The sequence below is a fragment of the Phragmites australis genome, chromosome 5 (assembly GCF_958298935.1).
Source record: "Phragmites australis chromosome 5, lpPhrAust1.1, whole genome shotgun sequence".
Classification (NCBI taxonomy): domain Eukaryota; kingdom Viridiplantae; phylum Streptophyta; class Magnoliopsida; order Poales; family Poaceae; genus Phragmites; species Phragmites australis.
Window position 1 is genome coordinate 20,766,590 of NC_084925.1, and position 11,859 is coordinate 20,778,448.

Consider the following 11,859-nt stretch of genomic DNA (forward strand, 5'->3'; position numbering starts at 1 on the left):
GCGCATCCCTCCACCACTAGCCGCCACACCCCTTTGCAGGCTGGTGAGCCACCCCACTCCTTGATGCCCCCTCTCCATAGTAACTTAGATAGTTTGTGTCACGCCTTCATAGGGCATGGGTTGGCGTGGGATTTTTTCCCCCACCAGTGTGGTGTGTTTCATTGTCAGTGCTCCTCCCTTCTCCGGCGTTCAAGCCGAGGGCCTAGCAAGGCGCTTGGCCCCTATTTCTTGTAGGTGGAGCAAGCATAGATAGGGAGAGTGCTGCCCAATTCTTCCACGGCCCTGAGAGCCTCCAGCTGCCATCTAATGTCATCTTGTTCATCAGCTGGCATTGGAGTTGTCCAAAATGGATTCCCCATCTCGTGTACAAGCCCAGCACCTAACTCAATTCATGTACTCAAGCCTTGTTCCGACAAGGAGCTGCCATGGATCCTCACCGCCAGCCACCTTCTCTACTCTACTCTGTCCCCACGCGATCATCTTGGGGACGTTCGTGTTGCACAATCGAGAAGGCCACAGCTAGTCCCGCTAACGGGCCGGCCTACTGCTGACCGAAGGCCTTTTTTAACAGGTCGATCTTCATTACTCTGGACCAAGCCCAGTGTAGAGAAAATGATCTTATTAGGCTATGATTGTGATTTTAGTGATTAATGACAACATAGTAAACATAGTCAAGAATATATGTTAGTAGGTATCATGGATGCAATACATCAAGAAGCCACCGCAGCAGGGATAAAGTTTGATTGAATTGGAAAAAGTACTAGAGAAATTGTTCTCACCGGAAGGTCTGGTGCTGAAGAATTGCACTCATTGGAGCATTATGTCCAGAGACAGTATGCCTCGCTGGATGATCCGGTGATAAGGAAAATAAACGCTAGAGCAATTCTGTCAGAAGGGGTCAGAGTGGATCGCACTCACCAGAAGGTCCGGTGATGAAGACAGTGCACACCGGAGGTTTCACCAGAGCATTTAACAGAGTGTGTGGAAAACCTAGAAAAGAAGAAGTTCTACGCACCGAAAGGTCTGGTGATGAAGACAGTGCACACCGAAGGCTTCACTGAAGCATTTAACAGAGTGTGCGGTAAACTCAGAAAAGAATAAGTTCTACACACTGGAAGGTCCGGTGATGAAGACAGTGCACACCGGAGTATTTTGTGCCGAGAAGAAGTTTGGCACGATCTGACTCAGGAAAACTCTCTAAATAGTCTCGTGATGGATTAAAGATTACACCGGACAATCCGGCGTTCAGAAAGAACTCTAAGTAGAGTTCCAACGGCTAGTTTCTAAGAATGTACACACCGGATGGTCTAGTGCTTGTACCTCTCTGTTAACGCCGGATCATCCGGTGTTCATTGAATATGTGAGCCGTTGGGATAACGGCTAGTCCGCGAGGTTGAGATTATAAATACCCCTCCACTCATTCATTTGAAGTTGCTAGAGTCCACAGAAACCCTTGTACACCTAAGAAGACATTCAAGCCATCCAAGAGCATAAAGTGTTCATCCAATGCGATTAAGCACACTATTAGTGAGTGATTAGTGCTTATAGGCCTAGAGAGAAGAGTTACTAGGTGCTACAACCTAGAGTGTGGATCAAGGAGTGATCCAAAAGTGTATCGAGAGGTACGCCAGCGCCTTGGAGTCCTTGAGACTCGCAGGTAACTTGTTGACCCTCCGACTTGGTGTAGAGCGGTGACAAGAGGATTGTGCGGGGACGCGGAGGCCCTTGTCTTTGTGACTAAAGCTCCAAAGTGAAGACAGCGTAAAAGTGACCGGAAGAGAGGTTAGCGATGAGACCTCGCCGTGGTGGCTCATCGTGCTTGAGACCTTGTCTTGGTGACTTGGTATCTCAAGAGTCGTGACCGGAAGAGACCTGGCGACTGGGAGCATATCCTTTGTGGAGCTCTAACGTGGACTAGGGGTGGCTTGTGTGCTACCGATACTATGGGATAAAAATCCCTCGTATCGAGTTTGTCTCTATACCGCATTTACGTTTCCGTATTTACTTACTTACAATTTATCTTGTAATTCTCTTAAGTGGTAGAGTAAACACACTAGATAAGCCTAGAGCACATTTAGATAGAAATTGAGATAGGCTTATCTTGTGAAAGTTTTGGACCCAATAGTTTTAAGTGTCCTAATTCAACCCCCCCCCCCTCTTAGGGTGTCCTTGATTCTCTTCAATTGGTATCAGATCCTCGTGCTCTTCAATTGGGCTTAACCGCCTAGAGTTGTGATGTCCAAGGTTAGGGATGGATATTGGTAGTGCTCCACACTTTGACGGCACTAATTTCCACCGATGGAAAATTCTGATGACATGTTATTTGCAAGCAAAAAGTCTAGATATTTGGAGGGTCACCGAAGAGGGGATGAAAGAACGCATCACCAAAGCGGAGAAACAATTTGATGCTTTACCAAAGAGTATCCTTTTATCATCTTTATGTGGTAATGCATTCAATAGAGTATATTCTCTCACTAATGCACATGATATTTGGAATAGTCTCATTGAAACACATGAAGGCACCATGGATGTGCGCAAGAGAAGCTCTTCCTCAAAGTCATCATCACATAAATCGTCATCGTGTAAGTCTTCTCACAAGTGCCTTATGGCCAATGGTATGGAAAGCGATGTAAGTGATGATGAATCCAATGAGGATTCACCATCTCAAGAAGAACTTCTTGATTTGATAAATGAGCAACAAAAAGGGCCCTTAAGAAATAATCAAAAGAGCTTAAGAAATTCAATGAACTTAATGGCATTCATGCTACCTTTGTTTCTAATTATGAACAATTATTGTGTAAATTCAATTTGCTAAATAAAGAGCATTAAGAGCTTAAGGCTAAATTTGAGTGCATTGAATCTCAACCTAAGGTCCCTTTGAAGCAATTTACCTCTCTCTTTAATTTCAAATCTAAGGTAGATGCTTCCACTTCTTATGATGATTTAATTGATTTATCTAGCTCACCCCTTTCCAATGAGAAATGCATTGAGAATGTTGTTGTAGAATCATCTAATGAACTCATTGCACAAGAAAATGGTGAGCTCAAGCAAGAAGTGGAGAAGCTCAAGAAAGACTTGGCAAGACTAAAGGGCAAGAACAATGTCCAACCTCCTCAATATAACCATACCACCATGGTGAAGAAGCTTGCAGAGGGGTCCACTGTGACATGCTTCAAATGCCACCAAGAAGGCCACAAGTCTTTCCAATCAAGCAAGTCAAGAAGGAGACCAAGGAGAAGAAGAAGATGATAAACCTCTCCAAAAATACCTCCAACATCTACACCAAGCCTAACTACAAAAATAAGATCAAGAGCAACCACTACAAACTCAAGAAGAATAACAATGGCAAAGTGGTTGCACACATGGTTGGGAGAAAGGATCGGGGGTGGAACCAACCTATTTTGGTGCCTAAGGATGTCATCACCAACATGAAAGGGCCCCAATCAGTTTTGGTTCTAAAGAAGACTTAAAGTCCACAAGTTTTCAGGGATTTAGAGACTTGGCACACAAGATTAAGTGAAAATTCAAGCAAAAAGACAAGTGTATAAGATTGGGCGCATTGATGAAGATCATGATCACCATATACCCAAATCCCCATCTAAAGGTGAAAGGTACTAGATATAAAATATTTTCAATTGGTATCTTTGCCTTGTCTAGAATTGCATGTGCTTATTTCAATTTATTGCAATAACTAGTGTAGGTTTTCATATGGTAGGTTGCTTATGTTTCTCTCTCTCCTATGAGCAGCCTACATGGTTTATTAGTTGTAGGTTTCTTTCATGGCACTAGTCCTTCAATTGGTAATCACTATCTCTTCAATTAGTATTCCTTATGTGCCATGAACTAATCCATAGGATAAATTCCTCATTGTTATCAATAATAAGTGCATATCTCTTACAAGTATTCAACACTTGTATGCATACTTTTAGGGGCAGTATATCTTATGGATTGTGATTTTGAGACTAACATGTGTTTCAAGTGATATCTATTGTAGTCTCATAAAGTAATGAACAAGTCCCCAGAGGTATGCAATGCTTAAAAGTTTCAATTGGTATCATTGTCAATTTATTTTCTACATTTAAGCTACCTCCATGCATGATATGTCTTAAACTTTCTATCGTGTCATATTGTCTAATTGTGCATATGTTTTACTCTCATCATATGAATGCACACATATAGGGGGTGTTTAGATTATATCATATGAGTTTCATGATTTGTGATCCTTGTTTGTATTTTGTAATTGGTATCAGTGCCTCCTATTCTTTCAATTGGTATATCATTTCAATTGGTATCAATACCTCATGGATCATAGCTTATGAAGCCCTCTCCCAAAATGCTCTAATGTCTTTCCCTTAAGTTCAACATGTGTTTGTAGCCTTTTTGAGATTGTTGACAAGGGGGGAGAATTTTGAGACCAAAGCAAGAAGCAAGAGAAAGCAAGATGCAAGAACTATCTCAAGTAGATTGTTGACAAAGGGGAATGCATCTTGAGTTGACAAAAGAGATGAAGAAGCTCTTGCATGGGTCGATCGAGGGACATATAAAAAGAGGGGAGATTGTAGCAAAAACAGGAGATATAAATTAGTAAGAACATGATTACCTTATAATTAGTATCATAATTTATTCTTACCATACATCCAAGCAAAGAGGTATGTCCTTATGAACGTTTGAAATCATGTATTCTCTTAATTGGTCTAAATTGGTATAATTTGCCTCTTCTTTGGTTGTGTTGTCACTAATCACCAAAAAGGGGGAGATTGTAGCGAAAATGGTCCTATTACGCCATGATTGTGATTTGGTGATTAATGACAACATAGTCAATGTGACTAACATGTTTGTCAAGAATATATGTTAGTAGGTCTCATGGATGCAATACATCAAGAAGCCACCGCAGCCAGGACAAAGTTTGATTGAATTGAAAAAAGTTCCAGAGAAATTGTTCTCACCAAAAGGTCCAATGCTGGAAGAATTGCACACACCGAAGCTTTATGTCCAGAGGCAGTTTGCCTCATCGGATGATCCAGTGATAAGGAATATAAACACCGAAGCAATTTTGGGCAAAGGGGTTAGAGTAGATTGCACTCACCGGAAGGTCCGGTGATGATGACAGTGCACACCGGAGCTTCACTGGAGCATTTAATAGAGTGTGTGGAAAAACCCAGAAAAGAAGAAGTTCTGCACACCAGAAGGTCCGATGATGAAGACAGTGCACACCAGAGGCTTCACCGCAGCATTTCACAGAGTGTGTGAAAAACCTAGAAAAGAAGAAATTCTACACACTGGAAGGTCCGGTGATGAAGATAGTGCACACAGGAGTATTTTGTGCAAAGAAGAAGTTTGGCGCAGTCTGGCTCAGGAAAACTCTCCGAACCACTAATGGATTAAAGATTACACCGGACAATCTGGTGTTCAGAAGAATTCTGAGTGGAGTTCCAACGGCTAATTTCTGATAATGTACACACCGTATGGTCCGGTGCTTGTACCTCTGTTAACGCCGGATCATCCGGTGTTTACATAATATGGGAGCCATTGGGATAATGACTAGTCCGCAGGGTTGAGATTATAAATACCCCTCCACTCATTCATTTGAAGTCGCTAGAGTCCAGAGAAACCCTTATACACCTAAGAAGACATCCAAGCCATCCAAGAGCATAAAGTGTTCATCCAATGTGATTAAGCACACCATTAGTGAGTGATTAGTGCTTATAGGCCTAGAGAGAAGACTTGCTAGATGCTGCAACCTAGAGTGTGGATCAAGAAGTGATCCAAAAGTATACCGACAGGTACGCTAGTGCCTTGCAGTCTTTGTGACTCGTCAGTAACTTGTTGACCCTCCGACTTTGTGTGGGGCGGTGACAAGAGGATTGTGGGGTGATGCGGAGACCCTTGTCTTTGCGACGAAAGCTTTGAAGTGAAGACGGTGTACAAGTGACCGGGAAAGAGGTTAGTGGTGAGACCTCGCCTTGGTGGTTTGGTGGCTCATCGTGCTTGAGGCTTTGTCTTGGTGACTTGGTATCTCAAGAGTCGTGACCGGAAGAGACTTAGCGACTGAAAGCATATCCTTTGTGGAGCTCCGACGTGGACTAGAGGTGGCTTGTGTGCCATCAATACCATGAGATAAAAATCCCTCGTGCCGAGTTTGTCTCTCTACCTCATTTACGTTTTTGCATTTACTTACTTGCAATTCTCTTAAGCGGTAGAGTAGACACACTAGATAAGCCTACAGCATATTTAGATAGAAATTGAGATAGGCTTATCTTGTGAAATTTTTGGAGCCAATAGTTTTAAGTGTCATAATTCACCCCCCCTCTCAGGACGTCCTCGATTCCCTTCACCCAGATCAAACCCAAACCGAAGCCTGACCTAATCCAGATCTAGCTCTAGCCCATTGTCATATCTCAAAATGTTAATTATGTAATTAGGCATGTCTAATCATAATTATATTATGTTTTGTACGATTTATTATCAATTTAAGTTTAAACACATTTTAAAAGTTATACGTTTTGAACCTTCGCGTATCTCACTCTCCCCTCACTCAACCCCTACAGCGGAGTCTTTTCGTTCCTTTATGTAACATCACATATTCACATGCAATCTTCGGCTTGCTGTCCTTAAATAGAAGATCAGAGCTCTTGCTCATGGTTAAAGAAAAAAATAGAGAATCGGGAGAGGCCGTGGCCCATGGGTGCTGCACTGTTGCGTCACTTGCGTGGCCATGACCATCGGGTTATCGAGCACCACCTAAACGAATTTTTTTATTTATATGATTTACTTCTTAATATTTGTAAAATTACACAACCGTTTTAACAAATTATAGTAATATTTATAAAAAAAATCTTAATTTTTATGATACATCACATATGACAGTAGTCTATTTTTACAATTTATTAAAACAGACGTGTAATTTTACAAATATTGAATTTTCTTGATTTTTAGCGATACATCACATATGACGGTAGTCTATTCTTACAATTTATTGAAACAGGCGTGTAATTTTACAAATATTAAAAAAATAAAATATATAAATAAAAAAATTCCCACCCAAACTGTACTGGGCATCGCTCCACTGCTCCGCTCTCTCGTTATGCGTTGACAAAGAAACGGGAATGGAAAGAAGCGAGGCAGTGGATAAAAAAAAAATCAAGTCCTGACATGAAACGAGGCAGAAGGTGGGCTCGGTCGTTCGCTCGCTCCTTCAAATCCATCCCAGCGCACACGCGCTGTGAAGGACTTTCGGACCGGCGGGCCCGAGATACGTTCAGGTTTAGTCCAACTGATGAGTGACAGATCACAGAAGATTACTCGGTGAAAAATTCTGACCGCTCAAGCATCCCTACCGTCGAGCAGCCTTGCAGCTTTGCCACCCAGCTAGAAGGGCGCGGAGCCCCAGGTTTAGCACCAGTACTCTCCAGCCAGCATGCACGTCCATGTTTAGCTCACTCGCCACACACCTCTATATTACTTTCTCTCTCTCCCCCCCCCCCCCCCCCACAAACTCTGGTCAAGAAAACCGCCATGGCTTCACATGCATCCACCGTCGTCTCCCTCCTCCTCCTCCTCGCTTGCCTTGCCACATCGGCGGCAGCCTTCAACATCACCAGGTTACTTGGCGAGTTCTCCAACTTCTCCACCTTCAACGACATCCTCTCGCAGACGAAACTCGCCGATGAGATCAACCGTCGGCAGACCATCACCGTGCTCGCCGTCGACAACGGCGCCGTGAGCACCATCTCCTCTCTCCCCTCCGACGTCCAGCGGAAGGTGCTCTCCATGCACGTCATCCTCGACTACTACGACACGGCCAAGCTCGGGGCCATCAAGAACAAGTCCGCCATGCTGACCACGCTCTTCCAGTCCTCCGGCCAGGCCACCGACCGCATGGGCTTCCTCAACTACACCAAGCGCGCCGACGGCGTCATGGTGTTCGGCTCCGCGGAGCCCGGCGCGCAGGTGACGTCCCAGATGGTGAAGTCCATTGCCTCCCGCCCGTACAACATCTCCGTGCTGCAGGTCAGCGCCGCCATCGTGCCGCCCGGCGTCGGCTCCGCGGACAACAGAAAGGCCCGCGCCCCGTCGCCAACCCCGGCTAAGGCCACGACACCAGGGCCGGCGCCGGCGCCATCAAAGGGCAGGAAGGCAGCTCCGCCGTCCAAGGATGAGGCCCCCGCTCCGGCCCCGTTCGACGACACCAGTGCCGACGCACCTGCCGATGCGCCTGGCCCGGCGAACGGCCCAGCGGCGGACTCGCCCATTGCGGATGGCCCGGAGGCGGCCGACGCACCGGCGCATGAGAAGAGCAGCGACGACGCCGCGGACGCGCCTGAGGTGTCCGCCGACGGCAGGGTGGTTGCCAGTGCTGGTCTTGGAATCGTGGCGCTTCTGACGATGATCATTTGAATGTAACTGATGCAGGAAATCAGAAGGGAGCATTAAAAATCAAAGATTGATAATGCTAGCTCCTCCTTGTTCGACGTACATAGCACTTTCGAACACATTTTAGTGCTAATATTTTGTATTCTCTTGTTAACCTTTTGGAGACGACTTATCTTTTACATATGTGTCTGTACGTTATAAAGGAAATACATAATTTACCTGAGATAACATCAAGCGCATCCATGCATGGATAATGCTGATGCAAGCAGAATTATAGGGTATGCCTCTTTCCCACTTAGTCCTTGTAGGAATGTTCTTTCCCCACAGATATTGAATCATGCATACTGTTGGCCATTTCCACATATTTTTAATTTATCTATTTTGGCAAGTGGGCTGCTAGCACCCGGACATTCAATCCAAACGCCAACGCCGTACGCTTCATCGCCACGCGTTCTTTGTAAGTAAATTACCTCTCGTCGTTTGATTCATCGAGCCACACCATGCACCATGCGCCCGCTGCAGCAAATACAGTACACCACCTGCCCGCTGCTACAAACACGCTTGCCTCTGCATAATCCCGCCTCACCCACGACTAGGAGCAAATACGGGCGTCACAACCTGTCTCCTCTCCATGGGAAGCCTTCCTCCTCATGGGGTGCTCTCTCCTCTACAAATTGATGCCTTCCCAAAATGGACCAATATTTTCAATGTACGTATGCATGCAGCAAACTTTTTCAATATCAACAAAATAGAATTTGACATCAAAGAAAATCAGAGAAAAGGCACAGTACTCTTAAGCAATTAAACTCGTTAGAAATTGCAAATCGACTTTGTATGCAAACATGTACATGACAAAACTAACAGAGAAGTTCCAAACAAGGAAATTTATGGTGCCATAGCCTTGCAACAATTTGGAAAGGCCTATGCAACAAACAAAAGCAACATTGGAAGCACATTGCAAAAACAAATCTTAAACTTCTTTGAACACTTAAAATCCAAGAGTTGCAATATTTGTCGGTCGAGGGAGCTCAAGCAACATCACAAGGATCAAATTCAGAACACAGAACGAATCAAATTATTGCAACAGTCAAATAAAAAAATGCAACATCTCAAAACACCTACTTCCACAAGTTGAATCACTTAGTGCAACGCCTCACATCCCGCTATCTTCTTCCCCAGCTTGCCCTTTTGATGCCATGGACTTCTTCGGTGGGCAATGACGTGTGCAGTGTGCTAATGCTGGGCGCAAGTTTGACTTCGGCGGGAGCTCAATAGGACGTTCTCCTCAGAGAGAGAGAGAGAAGCTTGACGGAGCAGCGTTGAGAGGAACGGGGCTCAGGCATTTGCAGATAGAAAAGTCAAAGGAAGGTTGGAGGATACGTGGCGGGCTGGTGGCTGGGCGGTGTCAGGTTGGAGGACGCGTGGCTGGTGGCGCGCGTCCGATTTTTCCCAATCGATTCGACATCCGCTTCAAAGCATTATCGTTTCGACAAATCCTGAACCGTGTAGCACTTAATTGCATGTTTAACGGAAACAGTAATATCATGTGGAAAAACAATCTGTCCATGGAAATGTATCAGTGCAATTCAGCGTAATACTCAGGAAGTTGTTGGGAGCATATAGGTCCTGCAATGAAAAAGCTGCGAATTCTGAAACAATATGTTCCGATCAACGAACTATGCACTAAAGTATACTAGCTGAGTGTCTGTATATTCTAAGGTTTTGAAATGTTATTCATAATTATTCATATATCTATAAGCTAGTAATAACATCACACATGTTCTATGTGCTCATTTGTAAGCTAGACCCCATTCTAGGATCTCATATGACTTTTATATTAATTTTCAGATTAAGAAGCTGATACTTATAGTTCAATATTTATGATAAAAGTGCAAAGGGTCTTTAATTCACACAGTACATTACAAACTTGACCAACAAGCAAAAAAAGCACAGCAGAATACAACCCAGAGCCATAGTCAGGTCAGCTGCAAACATGACCGCTAGATCTACTCCTCATCTGCTATTTCGACCTCGCAAAGTCGGCATCTATCTCCTCATCTGAACGACAACAAGAATGAGTATGAAAAGTACTTAGCAAGTTTTATACTATTTTAAAGGATTGATAGATGCATAAAGGTTAACTCAAGGATAATGCTTTACGGTATAGTTTTAAACATAAAACAATTTATGTAGATATTCAATTGTATTGTCTAACACTACCTTTGAAATAGCTATAGCAAGGTAATAATATATAACTGGGGTTTCTTCGATCTTGAGAGGGACTACACCTCACTCTACATTCCCTATCAATGAGTCTGGTGTACCTACAGTACTACTCAACTACTAGCAGATCAAGCGAGCAACTTCACCTTACAGATATCTAGTCCACACACTCATCCATCAGGAATACACGCCCTAAGTCTAACCAAGTGAGATCATTACTTTGCATGTCTATCACCGTGGATACAGTAATTCGAATAGATTTACACTCTATAGAGGTTGTACACTATACCCACACGATATGTTCAGCCTCCAACCATTGCAAGTGAAAAAATGAATCATGCTGAGACGCTTTAATCACCCTTCTTTGCTAGACTATACTATAAGACACCCCAAGTGCTCTAGGCCTACATAAGGGATTCTTGGGTCCCCTTGACCTTCATAAAGTGTCTAGTTCAATAAACACCCCTGTGGAGCACTTGACAGGTGCTTGGGTTCTCGTTGCTCTCAGCCCTTCTAGAAAGATGTCCAGCTTGGTCAGAAGATAGAAAAGTCTGGTCCTTCCCCTAACAAGACGTATGGTTGCATTGAGTGAGTTAGTGTAGTGAAAATAGCCCTTTTAGGTCATAATTGTGATTTTAATGATAATAATAATATATTTATTAGGACTAACATGTTTGTCAAGAATATATGTTAGTAGGTCTTATAGATGTAATACATCAAGAAGTCATCGCAGCTAGGATAAAGTTCGATTGAATTAGAAAAATCCCAAGAAGATTTGCCTCACCGGATGATCCGGTGCAAAGAAGTTTACACTCACATTAGCATTGTGTCCAGAGGCTGATAGTCTCATTGGATAGTTCGGTGAATGGGACATGAACTCACCGGTGTATTTCTGACAAAGGGGAAGAAGGCTGAGGACCTCACCGGATAGTCTAGAGATCTGCACTGGGTAACACCGGAGTATTTCCTGTAGAGAAGAATGCAAGTGCAGAAGATTGAAGATTAACCCACTGGATGGTCTGCTGTTCTGTGTATTGAACTCACTAGTATTTCTGACAAAGCGGGAGAAGGCTGAGGACCGCACAGGATAGTCTGGTGATGAAGGATATAAAGTACCAGAGTATTTCTTGCAAAGGCGATTCCAAATACTAAAGAATGAAGATCAACTAACCACATAGTCCGGTGATCATAGAGATAGTTGCATCGGAGCATTTCTAGGGAAAAAGAATAGAAGGTTTAACTCACTGGGTGGTCCGGTGTGAA

The 11,859-nt window shown here is 43.7% G+C and overlaps 1 protein-coding gene across 1 annotated transcript; it reads left to right on the plus strand.

Moving 5' to 3' along the window:
- Positions 1-7,515: 7,515 nt before the first annotated feature.
- Positions 7,516-8,397, plus strand: LOC133917497 (fasciclin-like arabinogalactan protein 14). Its single transcript, XM_062361386.1, has one exon. It carries the CDS (start codon positions 7,516-7,518, stop codon positions 8,395-8,397), a length of 882 nt encoding a protein of 293 aa, XP_062217370.1.
- The last annotated feature ends 3,462 nt before the right edge of the window (positions 8,398-11,859 follow it).

Coding starts and splice junctions, on each gene's coding strand:
- LOC133917497 (XM_062361386.1), top strand. CDS start 7,516: ATGGCTTCACATGCATCCACCGTCGTCTCCCTCCTCCTCCTCCTCGCT.